Source organism: Metopolophium dirhodum, chromosome 7, assembly GCF_019925205.1.
Source record: "Metopolophium dirhodum isolate CAU chromosome 7, ASM1992520v1, whole genome shotgun sequence".
Classification (NCBI taxonomy): domain Eukaryota; kingdom Metazoa; phylum Arthropoda; class Insecta; order Hemiptera; family Aphididae; genus Metopolophium; species Metopolophium dirhodum.
Genome location: NC_083566.1, coordinates 10158299 through 10181508, shown reverse-complemented (window position 1 = coordinate 10181508; position 23210 = coordinate 10158299). Strand labels below are relative to the sequence as shown.

The 23210-nt window shown below is 27.6% G+C and overlaps 1 protein-coding gene across 1 annotated transcript; it reads left to right on the top strand.

The window, feature by feature from the left end:
• Positions 1 to 4307: 4307 nt before the first annotated feature.
• LOC132949028 (beta-glucuronidase-like) lies at positions 4308 to 22783 on the top strand. The gene is given in 14 exon segments (XM_061019777.1): positions 4308 to 4600; positions 8189 to 8409; positions 11847 to 11948; positions 11950 to 12030; positions 12537 to 12703; positions 13466 to 13611; positions 14141 to 14358; positions 14675 to 14818; positions 14915 to 15087; positions 15617 to 15760; positions 20058 to 20142; positions 20281 to 20457; positions 20584 to 20722; positions 21835 to 22783. Coding segments are annotated over 13 exon segments (1965 nt in total). The 5' UTR covers positions 4308 to 4600; positions 8189 to 8205; the 3' UTR covers positions 22020 to 22783.
• The last annotated feature ends 427 nt before the right edge of the window (positions 22784 to 23210 follow it).

Genomic DNA, 23210 nt, shown 5'->3' with positions numbered 1-23210 from the left:
CTGAATATTTTCAATATTTAATTGTACCTATTCATATATAGTAGGTATAGTGGCCAAACGCGGAGTCCCTACGAACAATGTTTTTTATTTATAACAAAACAACTAAAATCTTAATTTTTCGTTTCTATATTTAGTTGTGTAGAAATTTGAAATATGAATGTCAGAATGTCTATAAAAAAGTGTTGCATATGTATTTTTGGTAATTAAATATTTTAGTTTGTAAGAACATTTTATGAGAAACCGGGTATTTAATTTTAAGTCTCAACTTTTAAAATGTTAAATGTAACGACTAATGGTCATTTTTAACTAAATAATTTTTTTCAATTGTTATTCATTTTTGATATAGAACAACAAAATCGATTTTATGCATGAAAATTCTCATTTTCCCTAATTTGCTTTTTTCCGGTTATTTTGAAATGTAATGGGTATTTTTAATTTTGATCCCCAAAGTACCAACTAGATATAATTTACTACCAGAAACCACCTTCGAATTTAAATATCAAAGCATTTTTATATTAGAAAACATTATGACGTACATAGGTCAAGATACGATTAAAGATATTATATCTTTAATCGTGGGTCAAAGTCCCACCAAATAAAACATATTATAATCAAATCGCTCCACTCAGAATCTTAAAATTAAAACTATGAATAAGTATAGGTATAGCTGGAAAAATTTAGAATTGGGCTTTTTATGCTTCATTAGAACGGGATGACTTTTTACTAACTAGTAATTCATTTTTTATTATTATTTAATCATTATGTAAAGTTGTGAAAAAAAAATGTACCAAACAATGTGCAAAGGTACACTAGACTACTACGTATCTATTATAATATTATGTAGCATTATAGTATATAGTATATAGTATATACAATTCGAATAGGTATAAATCGTATATCATTAAAATTTACGTACATACAAATATTTAAAATATTTGATAGGATATTTTAATACATAATATTCAGTAATCACAGTTAGAAATTTGTCGGTTTCTTAAAAAAATCATTAAATTATAATATTAAGTGAGTCTAACCGGAGTACCTATAGTAAGATTAAATAATCCAACGTATTAAATTTCCGTTCGCGACTGCAAAAAGCCAGACAAGATACACCGGAAATGTCCAATTTCAGTAAGCATATATAGAATACAGATCATCCGTAAAGTTCAATTTATATATACGTAAAGAAGTATGTCAATTATGCAACTAAATTATAAATTATGTCTACCTAGATATATACGTATGCCTAATTGAAAAAAAATAAATATATTTTTCCAATATTTAGCTTGAGTAGTTGAGTACCTTTATCGATATAAAATTTCACTCTCTTTTTACGCAGTATGTCAGTATCTATACTAATGTTATGGATGTAGACCGACTAAAACCCTAAGGGGAGGAAGTTCACAGACGACTAGAAGTCTAACGATTTAAAATACCCGTCGGGTACCTACTCGGATCTTCAAAGATTTCTTTAAACGGCTTGTAATTAATAATCAATACTCTCATGTTCGTAAAGCCGTTTCTAATAATTGTGCTCTATAATTATTTTTGAGTGTGTTTTTTTTTTTTTTTAGTTGTGTAGTTATTGAGTTAGTAATTTATATTAAGCATATTATACTGTATTATATTTTATATTGTGTGAATGATTTTAATTTAAATTTTCGATTATGAATTAATAGCAAATGACCTATATTTGATTGGTGCTTTGACAATTTATAACACGTTACTTCAAGCCACACATAAATGGTTGGAAATTAAATATTTTTAAACGCACAAATTATCATTTAAATATAAATTGGTTGTATTTGTTAAGAATCACAAAATATTGACTGTTAATAAAACAGTTGTAATTTTGTACTGACTAATAAATTAAATACTATTTGTTTGAAAATATTCCTAATAATTTACTAAAACGGTCGAAAGCAGAATAATTGTTCATACAATTTCGTTAGAAGATATTATAAATATTTAATTAATGTTTTAATTATTCATGTTAACATACCTAAAACGTACCGCAATTCAAATAGCTAACCAGAAATATAGTGATCGAATTTAACGCTCTAAGAATTTAAACTTTTTAAATAATAATAAATATATTATTAACTACTATTTATATATATATTATGTAGACAATTTAAGATTATTTGTATACAAATTACAATATGACACTAATAAACAATACTTGATTTTTGGGATTAGGTAAGTATTTTAAATATTTTAAATGGACATTTTATAAAACAATAATTGTACAAAATACAATTTACTTATAAATTGATTTTATGTTCAAAATTGAATTTTATAATTTGTTAAGTATTATATTGTAACTATAGAATGTCGAATGGCCATAAAGAAATTATACACGGCTCATTTAGCTGTAGGTAAAATAAATACTAAATAGCGTATGCCTAAGCAGTAAACGGAATTTTGATGATTAGCACGTGTGTTATGAATTTATAGTGAAACCATGAATACTAAGTAGTTAGTTTTTATGTCATATATAATTTATTATAATACAGACGTTGGGAAACAAGAAAGTTTTATTATAATTTTATTACTTCAGATTTCCTCTAATAGCAGTTTACTTTACCAGAAAAAAATACACGATATACCTACTAAAGCAGACTACAAATAGTCCTGTTGGTCCTTTTAAGGACATCTAGGTTTGAAGGATCGACACAAAGGGGGAAAGTTTCTAGACTTGATACCATTACGTTACCATTACGCGGTGCATTGTTGTCACAACAGTTAGAGACCTATATATATTTAATATATCCGCAACCATGGTATAAGTAATGTACAGGAAAAAGTGACAGAAAAACTATCAATGTGACGACCAATTGACCTCTTTGACTATCTTGCTTTGTGTTTCTTAGTTTTTATGTATACATTAACATCATTAGGTTAACGAACTCAATATTTACGACAGATTAATTATTACTTAGACTAATCAGTTAGATGTCTGATGTGTCGATAAAAAGTCACGTAATATTTTATACCTCAAGCTGCAAAAAAAACAATACATTTAATGAAAACAGAGGTTAAATGTTATTGTTAATCTGTTTCGGTGACCACATGATAAGGGTTGATAAATATATTATTTTGTAAGTACATACACTCTTACAGTATACGCGTACTTCGTATTTTATATTAAATCTATTTTAATAAAATATGAAATGTAGACATTTTTCATTGAAGGAAACAATACATTTAATATAATGTAGAATGTTGAACAAGGTGGGTAGGTAATTAATTTATCATAGAGATATAGTGATTAATTCACTGGTTATAGAGCTGGATTGTTTGTATAGGTAATATGTTTTATATATTTTTTTAAATTTAAATTTATCCACACGGAATAAAAATCACTGTTGTTTAAGTATAAAATAAATATTTTGGGTTGATGGGGGTATAAAAGTTTTTTTAATCTGTTCAAATATCCATTATGTAACTTATATTATAAATATATTATAAACTGAATTATAATATCACATAATTTATATAATATTATATTATCTAATATACCTAATATGTATATTTACGTAGGTATTGTGTTTATAATATAGTATAGGTTCCTGCTTTTAAATATTGATTAAAAAGTACCTATTTTAAATTGCATTAATATTTAATTTAATTAATTTCTAATAGTCACTGTACCTACACTTACCTCTCTCATTTATTTTCAAAATGTAATTGATACTAACACTAACTTCAGACCAAGAGTTAAATATTATCGTTTCAATTTCTATAGATGCATATAAATTATTGAAATATTGTCTATACCTATTATAGCCTATAGGGCTAAAATATCATCTTAGTAATAAAAATTTAATTTAATTGTTATAAATAAACGCGTTTTACTTGTAAGCCTACACAATATTATAAGTATTTTTTTCTAAACTACTTACAATACGCATAATAATTTTATAGTATTAATTTAGAGTTGAAATTTTAAATATTTATGTGTATAATATGTATATATAAATATATACTTATAGTTAATAATCTAGTTGTGTGCCAATATTTTTAATTTGTACAAAAGGTATAAAATAACGATTTTATCCAACTACACGTACGCTCGCTGGGTATTATACCTATATTTTGTAAGTCCGTTTAAAACAATAATCAATCAATATTTTAAATATATGATTATAACTATCAAGTTGAGTGTATGAATTATTGATACGGTTTTGAAAAACGATACAATCGCGTCATGTTTACGATAAAAGTTTATTGGCGCGTGCGCACGTTGAACGTATATCTAATGCAACCCACTTTCGTGATAAGTCCTGCCGGCTAAAACCGACGGTATGTTAGTTACTGCAGACAGTGTGGTGAAGACATTCGTATTCTAAACACAATTCTTATTGAAAATTTAAAATAATTCATAATCATATTATTGTTATTATTTACTTTTGTTTCAAGACTAAAATAATAGTGTTAATTATATCTATATGCTAATGGTTTTTTTCTTTTTTACTTTATATTTTATAATATAATTTATTAAATTTATTAAATTGTTAAATTGTTTTAACACACTGATTTTATTTTTATTTACAATCGAGTAAATGTTGTTGACAATAACTATACAATCATCTTAGAGGTAATAATAAAACTATTACAAATATAATTATTAGTTATTATTTATGATTTATTTTATGTTCCAACGCCCAATACTGTTATAGTCAAAAGTAGGTAAACAACATAATAATTTTAGTTAATGTATTCTTATATTGAAAATTAAAATAAGTTTTAAAAAATTTGTTTAATAGTAACAGGTACTAACAATTGAATATTATGCATTTTTAATTAATTTTGGTATATTATATAGATACAAATATTTTATCTTAAAATCCACATATTTTGTATTCTATAGTTTATGCACTGGTTATTATTATTTATTAAGTAGTTTATTTACCATAATAATCGTGTTTATATAAAAATTAAAATATTATAGATTTTTGATAATGGTAGATATAGTTACAATGCAACATAAAGATTCAACGATTAATTTAAATCGATATACAAGGTGTAACAGAATGACCTGACAAATGAAATAATTTTAATTTGTCCTAATCAATATTTAAACTTTTTTTTATGTATTTTTTATTTTTTTTTATCTAAATGTATTTAATTTGTTTATAAAATAAAAACAATAAATAATAAGGATAACATAGAAATGTATATACAAACACGATCACACGACGAGGAGACCTTTCATTAACAGAATCTCTGAAATTTTTTTTCCTATTTTAGGAGGTCTGTAGACCAGTTATTTTTTAATCGACGTGTTATTTGTTGTAGTGTGCGAGAGGACACGTTGATAATGTATATAATGTATAGATTCTTTCGTGACTAGAACAGTATACAATTTTTTGTTTTTAATTTTTAATGATGAAATTAAAAAAAATTAATTTAGGTAATTCTTTTTTTTTGAAAAATTAAAAATATCCAATTTGTAAATCTAGTTTTTAGAAAAATGATAATGGTAAAAACGTTAATTTAAATAAAGTAGTTTATGTTTTGCAATTTTTAAAATATCAATACTTTTTTTTGTAAATGAATTTGAAACAAATGTTTTTATATTTTTTCAACATATTCTTTTTGGTAATTTTCAGACAAAGTAAATAATTTACTGTCCGTGTAATTTTCATAATTTTGTTCACAAGTTTAACTAGCATTAATTATTAATTTTTAATTGGTCAGGTCATTCTGTTACACCCTGTATAGTTCATAACCATATAGGTACAAATTGAATACACACAGAATAGTTATCTGAATTGAAGAATTTCAATTTATAAAATTTATTTTATATTAACAGATACAATTGAAGAAAAATTAAATAATATGTATGTGCAATATAAAATACTAAAATAGGTTTATTAATTATTTACCTTATTAAAATATTATCTTCGATAAAACAATTAATATTTAGTTTGTAAATTATGCTTTTATTGTAGTACCTACATATTATATGATGTCAAAAGTAAAATCATACTCTTTTATGTAGAATATAATAATATTTTATTTACGTTTAGGCAATGAAGCAGCTAGTCAACGATTTACTGAAAAAGAGAGTTATGTTTTGTTAAACAAAGTAATATAAATAAATAAAATAAATACGATTGTTAAATTGTTTACTTAAAGTGTTAATGTATTATTCAATGACCTACATCTATTATAATAAGACCCTGTTAAAAAAGTTACATCGTTAAATTTTTAGAATTAAACACTTCCGAGGTAATACCTACCGATAAGCTTATATATTTATGTTCAAATGTGTAGGACGTAGGTACATCATAAGTTATGATTCATAACGAACACATAAAAACTTATCAAAGCATTACACTTTAGGTCATAATATGTTAATTTGTTAAATATATAAAATTTGTATAGTATAATAGTATTACTACGCGCCTAAACTATTAATGTATACATAATATGTTATGGTATATTATATTATTGTTTATAGCCTTATACAAACAACGATTTAATGTTGTTATTACAATGATATAAGTAGTAAATTTACTAACTACATATTAGTAGGACATTGAACCAAATTAAATTACTTTATTTTTACCGATCACGAATACAAATATGAGAAATTTTTTTTGTAATTTAAACATGTGTTACTTTTCCAGTATATGTCACGGAATAGCCGCTTATTAATTAAATCACCTGACTGGTATACCATAAAAACACATAGTACTTACCTATATCTGCAATTATCCAATTATAATCATTGGTTGTATATAGTAAACTATAATAATAAACTTATTCATTGTTATACAATATGTACCCGTGTCTTATAATACTAATTACATAGGTAATAGGTATATGTAAAAGAAAATTATTTTAATAATGATGAAACCTATAATAGGTACCTATAGGCACTCAATTTATTATTCCAATTTTAATCTGCTTAATCCATTATTTCAAGATTCTATTACAATAAACACTATTCAGTATATGCATCCTATTATATACAATAAAAATAATATAGTCAATGATTTTACAATAGTAGAAGTGAAAGTGGAATTTAATTGGATTAAATATACGATATATGTATATAAGGTAGGTACCTATAATATATGATTAAATTAAATTATACACTTATTAAATTTTCAAATGATTGGTATGTTATTAATATTATTTTTTATCTCACATTTGCTGGGTAAACTAGCATTTAATTTTGTTTTACTCCTATTCGTTTAATTTAAATAAAAGTTGAGTACCTAAGTAGTATAACATGTAATATCATTACATAGTTTGGGTATATAGGTAGTTCAATATTCTGATAACAGCAATTTCAGTGAAGTCTTAAGCAGGTACTTACCAGCTATACTTTATAAGGCACGCCTTAGAGCTGTCTAATACGGCTAACAAGTTTTTCTTCAAAATAAATTAAATATCACGAATCCAGTGGAAACGTACACCTCAGTGTCCAAAGCATATAATACCATTTTAAACGAAAATAGAAAATTATAAACAGAAAAATGGACTATTGTGTATAGTTTTAGAAAGTTCGTGCTGCGGCGATAATCGTGTGAAATTCATAGAGTACAAACAATATTTATCATAAACCACATATACAAAGCATAGGACACTGGATTTCTTTGTAAGTCAGCCGGCATCAGGTCGAATTCTCTTAGTAGATAGCCGACGTGGACGGGAAGGGGAAAATCATATTAGGTATGAGATGAGCATATATCGACATAATTTTTTAATTGTCCCACAATACGTTTTGATACTATATAATGATTATGGTCGTGTTTCCCGTACGCGTTTCCTCCGAGAAGACTTAATTTTTTTTTTCTTTTTCATTTCTTTCTCCGGTCAGTACATATAGTACCTACATAAATAAATATATATATTTATATTTGTTACGCTCTTTAAACCAGTTTCGATATGATATAAATTACGGCGGGATGATTATTATAAAAACGCAAAAGAACTATTTGATATTAACGAAAACCAGTTTGTCAATTTTGGTCATAATTTTATTTGTATAATATATATCTATTAAACGTACCTGTATACATTTTCATCATTCATCATTGTATCAATATTATATAGAGGTATAGTCATATTTTTTTTGAAACAAAAATCCACAGGGACGATTAGACTTGCAATTACATATTTTTTGCTGTCACCCAATTAAAATAATAGCATTGTTTTATATTTTGTATAGAACCACGCTACTATTATATGTCAGCCATTATGTGGTGCGCTAGTCTAATGGTCTGCGTCTCAGCTTTGGTGACATGTGGGAACACCGCAGGTATTTTGTACCCACGAGAGTCCGAATCTCGGGAAGTCAAATCGCTGGATGGCATGTGGAATTTCAGACTATCTCTTCCCGATCCCCTCGTCGGTTTCAAGGAACGCTGGTACATGAAAGACCTAAGCAAGGTATGTTTTTAATTTTAGTTCAATATGTATTTTAGTATTAGTATATTGTAATACACATAATGTAGATACTGTAGGTAATGTAGGTACCTACCTATAAAGGTATTATACTATTATTTCAGTTGTTATACTTGTGACAGTTATAATTTGATTTTCATAAAATATTATGGTAAAATTAGAAAAAAATCTAATAAATTAACTAGCTATTGAACATTTTTGTAACTATGAGATTATAAAAATAAATTATAGCTGTTAAAGTCTATAACTAGAGTTGATACTACGCTGCAAGACTGAACTTCATAAATCATAGTAGTTATTTATTATACTATAATATTGTTGCTTTCTATAAACATGCAATATGCACAAAATCATACACGTTTCCTATTTGTTTACATTGTTTGATTAGTTTCTGCGTAATATTTTATTATTCTGTTAAAACAATATGTAGTTTTTATTTTTTTCTCAGGTACCAATTAATTAGTGTTAATGGGAACGTTTAAATATGGGCTTTTTTGAAAAGTACAAAGATTTTTTTTCTGATTTAATGACGATCAAATTGACTGCACTATGCATGTTCTTCATAATTCACGAGTTCTCCTAGTCTCGTGTCTACAAAATTGTATTATACATATTTATATTGGTTAAATTGGTTACATTAAATACTAATTATTATATAATCTGCAGCCTACTGCCTAAAATACCTATTACTAGTGTTCATTTATTTTTATTTTTATCGAAAATGGGTCCTAGAAGAATTAAAATTCAAAATTACTTATTCAAAAAATATATCTTTGTCCATACATTTATTTAATAGCGGCTAATTAGTATTGATGGTAAATTTTTAAATAAATATCCACTAAATGCGTAAAATCATTATAGTAACAATAATAATACATATATGATGATGTATTTACTCGAAGCAAAAACAATCCTATGCCATATAATGGAATTAGTAAATGCCATTATTGTTTGGACATTCAGCAGTATACATAACACTGTAATATGTTATGCCTGCATATCTAATTGCCGTATAATACACTGCGCCTTATGTGCCTGTCGCACTGAATAACGTTGTGAATATAAGTTTATATACATAATATTATAATAAACTGAATACTGATGTACCTACTATAGGTACGAACTATATTGCTTTGCACGAGACCACGTGCACTTTAGACGTCTCTTGTATTGTATACCTACCTATAAGTCAGACGAACGCAAGTGGCACACTAGTCGCCGTTTTCCGCAGGTACATCGTGTATAGTGTATATAGTGTAATAATACGACAATGCTGTGCAGCTCAAATGCTAGAACTAGAAAACGAATATGAATTATTAAAAACAACGTAGGTAGGTAGGTACATATAATACCTATATTGTAATTGATTATAATTTATTTATAATAAACAAATAGGATTCAGTTGATCTAGCATATACCAATTGGCTATCATACCTACTATGAATTATGAAATAGTAATAAATAGGCTTACACTAAATAATTACACGCAAATTCAGTGTTGGGAATAGATAACTAAAAAATTATCTAGATAAAAATAAAGATAACATAAATGTAATTTATCTAGATAATGATAAATACTACAATACATTTATCTATATAAATATCATTTTTTTACACTTATTTTTATTGTTTTTTAGTATTTTTGTAATATTAGATTTATAACAATATAATGACGTAATATTTATAATGACAACGAATTGAGTCTTTGAAATACAGTTCTACGAAGTTAATTTTAATTTATTTTTAAAATTGATGGCGAAATAAACCTATACCTAATTGATTTTAATATTATAGCTAGTAGAGAATGATGCGTAATGCAAGCCCTGCATGCAGGTTCTCGTATTATCGTAATATTGTCGTTGGCAATAATAACAAGAATTATATTCTTCTAATTTTATAAATAATTTATATTATATTAGAATTTTAGTAACATAAGTTTTATAATTTTGTAGGAGCACTATAATATTTATCTAGATAAGCCCATTTTTTATCTAAGCTAAACATTAGATAAATCGTAACATAATTATCTAGATACTTTAAAAGATAATTTATTTCAAAAAATCTTATCTAGATAATTCCCAACACTGCACGCAATACGCGTAGGATATCCATATTCCATATCGCATAAAACATGTATCCATTGCACCAAAAGTCACATTGTGTAACATATGTATTATTCGAGATAATATGGATATCCTCTTCTTAACGAAAATAACTAAATTATTAGTATTGTTTAGTGTAAAAAATTTCACTAAATGGATAAGACATTGCAGCGACATAAATACAACATAATATATAATGTACCCATATGCCGTACTGATGTAGGCACATTATAGTTTGATGTGCTGTTTATAAATCGTATTGGTAAATTGATAATATGTAATTTATTAATTAGGTAGGTACAAGATGGGCACAAGTGTACAACAACCAATATAATATGTATTACAAATTATGTGTATAAATTCAAATATATAGGTACTTATCTCAATCGTTAAATAAACATAAATATTAGTCTTACAATTGATTATTTTCTTATAATTTTTCGAATCTAAATTAGCAGTAGTTACACATTACACAATATATTTTATACGTTTTTATAAAACGTTTTTTTTTTTTATACTATTTTATCATGTGATTAAACAAATATTAAAAACATTAATGCACATAATGTATTGTTAAAATTGTATTGATTCTGACAGGTATTTATAGTAATAGTGTTTGCCTATACCTACTTGATAGCTTATACCTAGGTATATATATCATGCACTTACGTCTTACAACCTACTTCATTATTTTGTTGAAATAAATACGTGTAGTATGTTTTCATGATCCATCATACTTAGCTTTATACAGTTGTATTATTGGTTAACGATTTAAAGATTTAAATGTCATTATATGATTAAAGAAACAAACCCGTTTCAACAATGCGTGCACACAATTCTGACTTCTCAATAATATGTTTTAACAAATCGTGTGACGAAAGAATGGAGAATAGCGATTATACTAAATTTCTACTGTGTAAATAATAGTATTTCGACACGTACCTATCTACAAGTAGCATAATTATTGCATATACACAACGCCTTTTAGCGTAATTTGAATTTTGTGATTATATTACGCAGTTATTACGCCACTGTTTGCTATTTCCAGATGATCCAAACATGAACCAACCGTTATAAAATGTCAAACAGGTGCGGTTAATATTTGTATAATATTATTACTGCACATATAGGTATTATTCGTATAATAAATTTTGTTTGAAATGTCTTGGAGGATTTGTGAAATATAGTATACGCATATTTATTATTTTATAGCACTCCGAGGCACCGATATAACAATTTAGAAATTAGGTGTTTGCGTAAAATATATGGTTTATATTATATGATTTATTAATTATGTTTTATTATGGTATTTTCATTTAGACTGGTCCAGTGATCCAAATGCCGGTGCCCAGTAGTTACAACGACGTGATGGTGGACAAGAAAATCAGAGACCATGTCGGTTTGGTTTGGTACGATAAATCGTTTTTTCGCGCCTGAGTCGTGGAGGCAGCAGGGTTATAGAGTTTTCTTAAGATTTGGCAGTGTTAATTACGCAGCTCAAGTAGTAAGTGAAGTATTACTATACAACTAAATTAATAATGCATACAAGTATTCCATTATAATATTTCTATATACCTATAATATTATATTTAGATAGTCAGATCCATTCCTTATTCGGATTGATTTTAATTTTTAAGCAATTCGTTTTTATTTTACACTTAGCGAGTTCGCTTTTAAAACCTAATTAATATTTAAATTTTAAACTTTATATTTTTTATTTGGTACTTTGTACTAACATAATATTATATTATTCTTAATTTTATCAATAGGTACGCTTAAATCATCGAGCATAAAATTAATTATTATATAAGTAGGTGGGTGTTAACTGTTGTAATATTCTAATATTATTTATTTTATTAATAAAAACTGGCTTCTGTCATACTGTTGTAATAATTGAATTATATCATGCACCTTAGATAGGTAAATGTTTATATAATACTTACCCATATTATATAAATTACTTTTACTCATTGGCTGAGGCATTAACATTTTTTTTTTTTTTATTTAAAGTGGGTGAATACACATTTAGTACTCAATCACGAAATTGGCCATTTGCCTTTTCAAAGAGACATAACAGCTAATCTAAAGTTTGGACGGCTGAATAGAATAACCGTAGCCGTGGATAACGTTTTATTAGCAACGACTGTGCCACAAGGATCTTTACAAAACATTAGCACGTGAGTATTATATTATATACCACGTAGATGTTTGCAAAATATCGTGGATATAAACGATCACGTAATACCCAATGTTGCTTATAAACATGTTTTACACCATAGCTGAAAAACACGATATTTCAACAATAAATACATAATATTATTATTATACTGTTTAGGTATAATATAGTAATATTGTGTTTCAAAACCTATACGTGCTGTGGACCTTGTTAGAACAATCCCCCGAAAAGTTGTGATTCGAACATATTTGTGTGCAAGAATAACGCGAATACCTATTTATTTTATGCCTGTCGCCACAAGGCAGTAAGGAACATAATATGATATTATATTCATTCTCACTCTCCCCCAAGTCCTAACGTATAATCTATTATTTAAGTATGGTATTTTTGTTATAATCTGCGCATCGTTATACTTCTATATGTTATCTATATGCAAATATGCAATTTAATCTCATAAACATCACCCAATAGCTGTGACTGTGCTGTGGGTTTATTTTGAAAATAAAATAAAATATAAAATAATGCAACGACATCCAAAGACTTGTTTGATATTGTAATTTTTCTCTGTGCTTAGGTATACCCGTGTTTTTTTTTAGAAAACAAACAAGAATTTCATATTATATTACGATGTTGTGTACACGACGACAATACGTGCTCATTGCAAAATATAAACACAGTCGCATAATATAATCTTATAATCTATTATAATATTTTGAAATGCGTAATATCACAACAATAATAATCGTGACTTTATATTATACAGAAATACTGGACCTAAGACCATACAAACGTATACTTTTGACTTCTTCAACTATGCCGGTATACATAGGTCCGTGTTCTTGTACACAACACCTATTGTGTACATCGACGATGTTGACGTGACGACCAATTACACTGAGGATGGCGTAGGTAAAGTCGTTTTTTTGTATTTATTAAATATATGACATAGGAGTAAATCGTTCTTCTCATTTAATTTATAAACTCGTCGAGTCATAATAAAATATAATAAACTTATTTGATATACTCGATAAAGTATACTCGTATACTCGTAAGTTAGGTCTAAATTACGAAGAATGACAATAATTAATTTTAAAAGTTACGGGTGGGTGAGTGGGTGGATGGTATTTAGGTGATGAAATTAAATTATAAGTAATAGGTTATAACAATCGTGGTATAAAACCTGTAAACTGTAATAGGTAATAAATATAATCATTTTTAACACGACTTGTACACAAATAAATTAGTTATAAGTTATAACGAAATTCGATTCATAAGGATTAATCATGGATTGTATATAAAATTTTTATAACTACAGATAGATATAAGTGTAGCAAAAAAAGCATGCCAGTTTTAAGTTAAAATATATATTTTATTTTAATAATATCTTAGAAATTGTGCGATGATGATAAATTTCGATGATGACTACGTCATATTTTAGGTCTTATTAATTACAAAATACAATATGGAGGATCGCTGAGCAGTGGCGAAATGTTAAATTGTTCCATAACAGTGCTGAACAATGAAAACGTGCGAGAAAAATTCACCGTGATCGCCAACGACGAAGAAGGTCTGTCGGGAATTATAAAAATCGAAAACGCGAAACTTTGGTGGCCGTACTTGATGCACGAAGAACCGGGATACATGTACACGTTGGAGGTATTTACACTTATATACAGTAAAATGAGTATATAATATTATATATATTATTATCATACATCCGTGAAGAAGAGCAATAATATAATGCGACAATAATACAATTTTGAATTTCACACGAAAATCACGTGACGATAATAAAGTGTGACAATTTAACCGATCGGCTGTATTGTATTAATAATAATTATTTGTAGTTTATAGTTGTTCATACATGCGTATGGTGGGTGTATATAATATTATATCACAGTTGTAGTTATACGGTCGCGAACTCTCGACACAGACGCATGACATATTATATTGTTTGAACCGAATATTATAGATCCGGCTTTCGACCACTTGGAATGTGGACGACGTATACCGATTACCGGTCGGTATCAGGACGATCAAGTGGACGAATACGGCGTTCCTCATCAACAACAAACCGGCGTACTTGAGAGGGTTTGGGCGACACGAAGATTCAGATGTAATATATTTCATATCATAGTTGTCTCACTCGTCACGTTTTCGTGTGGGCACGGACCGGCGAAACTAATTCGGACGGTCATGTTGAATTTTATAGATACGAGGGAAAGGAATGGATTACGCTCTGGTGACCAGAGACTACGATCTCATCAAGTGGATCGGAGCGAATTCTTACAGGACGTCCCACTACCCGTACGCGGAAGAAATCATGGACTTTGCAGACAGACACGGCATAATGATCGTAGACGAATGTCCCAGCGTTGACACCGAGTGAGAAAATTAATTATTACAGACTACTTTATAGTCTGTCTAAAATTAAATAATTTCAGTATCATATAGTCCTATAAAAATGTCCGGTAATTATCCACGTGTACAAAGTACAAACACTATAATGATATTACGTGGGATATAATTTTTTTATAAGAAATGAATACAGAGACATACATAAATCAGCTATCTACAAACATGTACAACCAACAGTTAAAGAGTCGAATAATTTAATTTTTTTTTTTGAAAATAGATTTGGGTGTACAACGAGATAATAGTGTGAATACAATAATATCTACTCCGGTTGTGCAACTCTTTCCCCACACAATACAACTATATAATAATAATTATGAAATTGGCTGATTAGTAATCTTCCATTGTTTCGACTTTGAATAGCAGTTCATTTAAATTGGAACAATTGACAATAATAATAATATATTGTGTTTTTTTAAAAGATCTATAACAATACTGTATTCTAAATTAAATTTATCAATAACTAGGTATTTGTATAATTTCATGTATACATTTTCAGTAATTTTTCTGATAAACTATTGAAGAAACATACTACGAGCTTAGCGGAACTCATCAAGAGGGACAAAAATAGACCTAGTGTGGTCATGTGGTCCATTGCAAACGAGCCACGATCGCATCACAAAGAAGCCGATTCGTATTTCAAGTGAGCGTTGTCCTTTACTAAACAGAATAATAACTACACACTTTTCACAACATATGACACAGTGATTATAAATTGTATTCTGTTCACCGTAAACTTATCACACTATTGGTCATTGGATTGCATTGACATAAATCCGTAAAATACAAGTACAGCATAGTATAAGGAATAAGTAATAATTATTCTTTATGCTACGAGTCCAAACACATTTAATAAATACATGTACACAACCGCGCGTTATCAATGCGTCGATATAAATAACATTATAATATTTGCATTATACATTAAGAAATTATAATAAAATCATATTGTGCCGTGGCACAAACAATATCCTATCTTATAATCAATGATATTGAGGGGAATATATTACAAGGTATAAACTTTTAACAGTAAACACTAATTATCTAAAAAAATATTTATGTTTTTGATAATATTTTAATACAATTTGAAGTCATTATAAAACAACATTTAAAAAAAAAAAGGTGGATAAGTGGATGTCGCTCTGCTGTACAGTAGGTTACAAGTGGGTCACTGTAATGGATGGTGTTAAATTTGAATTCAATGATTTATATCATTGTATAAGAAACGATTCTGAGCGAAGACGGACCTATGTAATTACTAAGTATATTTGAAGATATTATTGTCAATAAAGTAATTTATATAATATAACCTATTTACGTTTTACATTTTCAATCCTATTAGCAATATAAGTTGAATATTTTATTTTTTTTTTAACTACAAAATATTTTTAGATTCTGAGCGAAGCGATGAATGTATTGATTGATTTTATAATGAAGTGTTTTTTTTTATTTTTTTATTTTTGTGTCTGTCATTACCTTCTAGGGTAGTAAAAATGCTTGGATTTTCTTCAACAGTAACTTTTCTGATAGGAAAGTGAATCTAGTTGGTACTTTGGGGGGGGGGGGAGTCAAACGTAAAAATTTCCCAGTAGTTTTCAAAAGCGACGTGAAAAGCAAAAGAAAAATTAAGGAAAAACGGGAATTTTTACGCAAAATCTGTTTTTGAGAAAATCGATTTTGGTTTTTAGCGTAACTCTAAAACAAATGACCGTAGGGAGATGAAATTTTGACTGAATGTTTATAATTGCATTTCCTATTCACCATAACATTTTCCAAATATTTTGACTTATTTTGAGCTGTTTACGGACATTGTCAATTTCCATTTTTTTTAGTTTTTTTGCTAATATCAATACAATTTTATCTGTTGAGTAAAACAACTTGAAAATTTAATAGAAGGCTCCTAGATTATCGTTACTATGATATTTAAAAAATATTAAAAATCCTTAGTCACAGTTTTTATTTATAAGCATTTAAAGTTCAAATATTGTCAAAATACGGAAAAATCACGAAAATTAGAAAATTATTTTGAGTTGAGAATTCATAAAAATTTTCCTTTTTAAATCTAAGATTTGAAAATGTAATACAAGATCATCTATAAGTTTGTCTACCTTTGTCAAAAAAAAAAAAAAATGTCTACAAGAAAGTCAAATTAAATTTTTATGAGCGTTTGTAATTCCTATTTTTACAACATTTGATATTCACTCGATTTCTCATGTTACGATTTTCTTATTTTGTTGTAATTAAAAAACGTATGACTGTAGATACTTGAACATTTAACTGAATGTCGATATTAGCATTTTCTATACACGATAACATTTTAAAAATAATCTGACTCTTTTTGAGCTGTTTACGGACATTGTTAGTTTTCAATTTTTTTTCTATAAATATCAATAAAATTTTATTTGTTGGATAAAAAAGCGTGAAAATTTAATATAAGGCTCCTGATATATCGTTCTAATAGCAGTTGAAAAATATTAAAAATACATACGCACAATTTTTTTTTATAAGCATTTAAAGTTCAAATTTTGACAACATTTATCAAATTTTAAATTTAATAATTATTTTGTAGTTAAAAATTTATAAAATGTTCAACTTTTATAGCTAAGGATTGAAAATTTAAAACAAGGCTCCACGTAAATAGATTATACTTTATTCACAATAATATCATCAAATATACTTGGTAATATCATAGGCTGACTGACCGTTTTCGCTCAGAATCGTTTTTCTAATACAATGATATTATATCATTGAATTCGAATATAACACCATCCATTACAGTGACCCACTTGTAACCTACTGTACAGCAGAGCGATATCCACTTACCCACCTTTTTAAATTTAACTTTCATAATTTTTTTCAAAATTCAAAATTTAAATGCGTAAAGTAAAAAAAAATTCGCATTTGTATTTCTCATATTTTTCATACCTATCTAATCTTGTAAACATATGAACTTCAAACCGATTTTGTTCAAAAATTCACGGGTTTCCTTAATTTTTTTTATGTTTTTCTCTGAGCTTTTAAAAATAACTAGGAATCTTAAATTTTGACCTCCACAATGCACCAACAACTTGATTCAATTAAAAAAAAACACACATCATTGTAAAATCAATACATTCATTGTTATGCTCAGAATCTAAAATTATATTTTTTTATCGTTAGTTAAAGGTAGACAATTTTTTAATCTTTGAATGACGACATATTATATTTTCAAGTTAATTATCCAAAGCAGAATATTTTGATGGATACAAATCGAATTATCGACTATAGTAAGTTATAACTTATAAGTATTTGTAAGCATAGATGAGTGGAGTTGATGGCATAGGTCTTCTACTCCACCCATCGGAACTTTAAATAATTATATGAGTTAAAAGTAATTTCTAATTAACTACTAAACCAAAATTTGATTTTTGTGCATCGTCATTTTCAGGAAAATATTCTGCTTTGGTATAATGGTATATATAATTAAAAATGGATACATGTCATCCAAAAAAGTGAAAAAAAAAATATAAAGACAAAACATTTTGTTTTGTATAATGACTTAAAATTATGTTCAAAAACGTAAATACTTATCGAAATAATAAGTGTTAACTGTTAAAATAATTACGCAGTATTCTCGAATAAATTGTCATATTATATAATATAATGAAGACATTATTTTAATTAATTAATTAATTCATTTTTTTTTAGAGCCCTGCAACTATGGCCATAAGCTATTGTGTGGGTTACGGTTGTAACGGTACACTTAGGCCATTGGGTGTTTTTTTTTTAATTGTGGGGGAGGTTACTGTAGGTTTTTGGTAAGCACGTGTGTTTGGTCTTGGCAGAATTTAAAATTTGGCACCTTTAGGTTTCTGCCATGCCCGGTCGGGGGTATGGCGGCGGACAGGCCCTCTCTCTAGACAGTTGCCTGCCCAGAGAGGAGCCATCCGTGCTCGAGATTCGAACCGGCGACGGTATATGCGTCGGAACGGTATACGCTCGGCCACTCCGTCCCCGGAACCCATTATTATATTATATTTTGTAGTTTTTTATTGAACTAAATTTAAAATACATTTCCATTAGGTACCATTTATTTTTGATATATTATAATAGTTTTCGTATAACCTCACGTTGTTCGCGCGCTTATACAATTACAATAATTAATGGATGAATAGACATTTTTAATTGAAAATCACTTGTTTACTTTCCAAGGAAAATGTTTTTATCTTTATTTTGTTATCTATATAGGTACGTTGTGGAATTTGTCAAATCTAAGGATAAAACACGCCCAGTTACTGCCGCTCTGAACAAATGGTACAGCATTGACAGGGCGGTAAGTAATTATAATTATTAACTATCATTATACTATGAAGTATGAACCCAAATATAAGTTTGTGGTTGTAGTTTTGGTCAAATGTTATTGCAAAGAGTATTAAACTTTGCACTTGTGCTTTAATTTCGTCTTGGCTTCTTTTTAATTTTCCTATTATAATATGTTCGCGATAGCACAACATTTTAATGGTGTATAGTGTATACCTATAGTATATAACCTACCTACTATGTATCTTTTAAAATACCTTAAATAAACAATTAAAAGTACCTTAAAAATACACTATCTAGAAAAATAATTTTAGTTTCACAACACATTACACACAATACATTTCTAACACTGCGTACAATGTACCTTATAAGCAGTGGTGTTTTAGATATTATACCCATTTACCATTTGGTGAATTACCCTGTAAAAATAAGACAAATACGCTCAATACGCTCGTATATCTTATCATTTTTTAAAAATTAAACATTTCGTATTCTGCGTTATTATTTATTGTCATAAGACATTTATTAATTTAAGTTAGAATACCACTTTGGCTATAAGGTACATCAGTTTTATGGCTGTAAACCTACTTCTTGTCGACTGTTTTATATAATTTCTTGAGTATATGTACCTTTGTTTATAGATCTGTAGCTATTTTTGTCAAAACCTTAGACGGTTTGCGGCCCATAACAGCTGCTATTGCGACAGAACTTGATACTGACCTACTGGTGAGTGGAAACACTATGGCCAAAATTCTTCTTGCAATCTATTCTTTTACGCTTAAAAAATAAAAATAATAGAACTCCTTCATTTTGATATGAGTGTGGTTGTTATGATTTCTAGCATTTAACAGCAGTTATTTACAGGGTCAGCACTTAGACATCATCGGTTTCAATAGGTACAATGCTTGGTACACATTACCCGGTCACACGGAGATCATCCAGAGCCGGATAGAAGATGAAGCAGCCAAATGGCACGCCAAACACAACAAGCCGGTTTTCATGACGGAATACGGTGCTGACTCGTATGCCGGTTTGCATATGGTAAGTCGAAAGCCGTGACTATCGTGAGAAACATAATGTTATACAATCATATTCATCCAGTAAAATAACTTTTTTTTACAATTGTACGTTATTGTTTTTTACGTTGATGTTTTGATTTGTTTTTAGAGTCCTTCGTTCGTTTGGTCTGAAGAATATCAGGTAGAACTGATGTCCGAACACTTCAAAGCGTTCGACACACTCCGAACTAAAAACTTCTTCATCGGCGAAATGATATGGAATTTCGCAGACTTTAAAACCGAACAAAGTAAGTTGATTGCTTTCATGTCAACCCTAGATACAGTCTGTAAACTATTGCGGAACATGCTTGATTCATTAACTTTTTGCCTGTTTATCAATCGTTTGGTGGTTACAGTATAGGTAGTGTTCTGTTTTTAGTTTTTACTGGTCAAATATTTAAGCATAATAACACTAAGTTGCCAGATCCGTAAACAATCCAAGTATATACATTTTGGTATTTGGATCTAAAAACAATTATTAATATTAATAATTATACAGGGTGATTCTTTTATCATTAAACACTCATTATTTCAAAAAGTATTAATTTTTTTGAAAATATTTTTTACATAGTTTCAAATTGTTAAAAAACAACGTTTTTATTAAAAATTATATTTTTAAATATTTTTTATCCTTATAATTTTTAAGTTTTTTCCTTTTTTTAAAGACAACATAGAGTTTTAATTTCACATTCCAAAGCAGAATATTTTTCTAAGTATTTTATGAGTTATAACTTATAAGTATTTAAAGTTTAGATGGGCGGAGTGGAGTGGTATGGGGTTACCCCGCAAAATGTCTGTCCACTACTTCGCTAGTCTAAACTTTAAAACTTATAACTCATAAACTACTCGTCCTAAATTCGATTTTTATGTATCAAAATACTTCGAAAAATATTCTGCTATGGAATATGAAATTAAAACTCTATGTTGTCTTTAAAAAATAATTTGAACTTGAAACTATGTAAAAAAATATTTACAAAAACATTAATACTTTTTGAAATAATGAGTATTTCATGATAAAAGAATCACCTTGTATAGACGCAGCGTAGATAAGATAAGAAAATTACAGTTTTTAATTGGATACATTAATTTTAATATTATATTTTGTATTTTTAATTGTTGTTCAATGTGTGTAGATAAATGCAGGTATATTTTAATCGTTTGAAATATTGATTAGTGAATTGTATTCTTACGATATTGACACTGAATGTTGAACTATATTTGACTATATTTAACTATATTTGTTTCATAGATATTAAAATATTGACGGAACCAAATATAACGATGTGTAGTTCAACAACTATAGTATATACACTTCCATAAAATACCTATACACTAGTATTACAATTTGTTTTTTTTTCAGCTGTCACAAGGGTAGGAGGGAACAAGAAAGGCGTTTTTACGCGACAGCGAGAGCCTAAATCGTCAGCATATCATCTGAGGAAAAGGTATTGGGCATTGGCCAACCAATTGGACGGTGCACAATTACCTTGCAACATTAAATCTTATGTGATAGATAGCAACAGGCAAAATAATGTTGAACTTTAACAACGTTTTATAGTAGCAGTAATTGTCGACTGTGTTTGTAACAGTCTTCCTAAAAATATGAAATATGAAAAGGTATACATTGGCTGATATACTGTACGATTTGTATTTGGGTATTTATTAATAATATTATAATTTATAATAATATACTATAAATTAAAATAGTTTTTCGGATATACCAAGAATATTATGCTTAGAAATGATGTAAGCGGGCTTATTTAAATAAGAAAAGTTGAATTTGGTTTATAGCGAATAAGTTACTATTATTTAAAATGTAAGACTATATACTTGGTAAATTACCTAATACCTATAATCTATATACAATTTACTGTGTTACGTGCTATAATTTTTAATTTAAAAACATAATATCCTATAACTTATAAGGCAGGTACATTTAATTTATGTAATTTGTTTTTAAATGATTATAGTAGTATCATATTATGATTTTAAATGATGTAAATCTACTGGAAGTACATAAAAAAAAAAAAATTATTTTATGGTTAATATTTTAGTTTTAAAATAGTAAAATATGTTATATACTTACAATAACATGCTTTTTGTTATACACAAACGCTTAATAGACGTGTTGCTTAAGAATTTAAAAGTCTAGTTTTTAATTGCATACTTATATAATATATATGTATATTTGTTAAGTTTTAATTGTTGTGATACCTATTTGAAAACAAACTTCTCTTGCTATCGCCTATCATATATGTAAAATTGTATTTATATAAATAAATGTGTGTAAACATTTTTTTTTAAAATGATTTGATGTTTAATTCTTCGATTTAAAAATATTTAAGATAAATTGCATGGCCTATATGGCCATACGGGTAACAAGATCTATCGCCTGTGTTCATAACCATATTATACTGTATAGTGTGATTTCGCGTTAAACATTCAGTCTTTTTTATTCAGCTAGTTATTGGAAGTTGGAACAGCGTATAATATATAGGTACCTACATAAAGACAGTAGATTCACCATAATATGATGTTTGAAATATTGAATAAATAATTAACACATTACATGAGTGTTGTAACTCGTAGACTGTGTATTTGTGACAAGAATGTATGTATAATGTATATTCTACCTACATACCTATTTGACATAATAATATTATGTGCCTTATAAATTATAATTGTTTTTACCATTATGTAAATGGTAATAATAAAATGCGTGTATATTTATGGTGA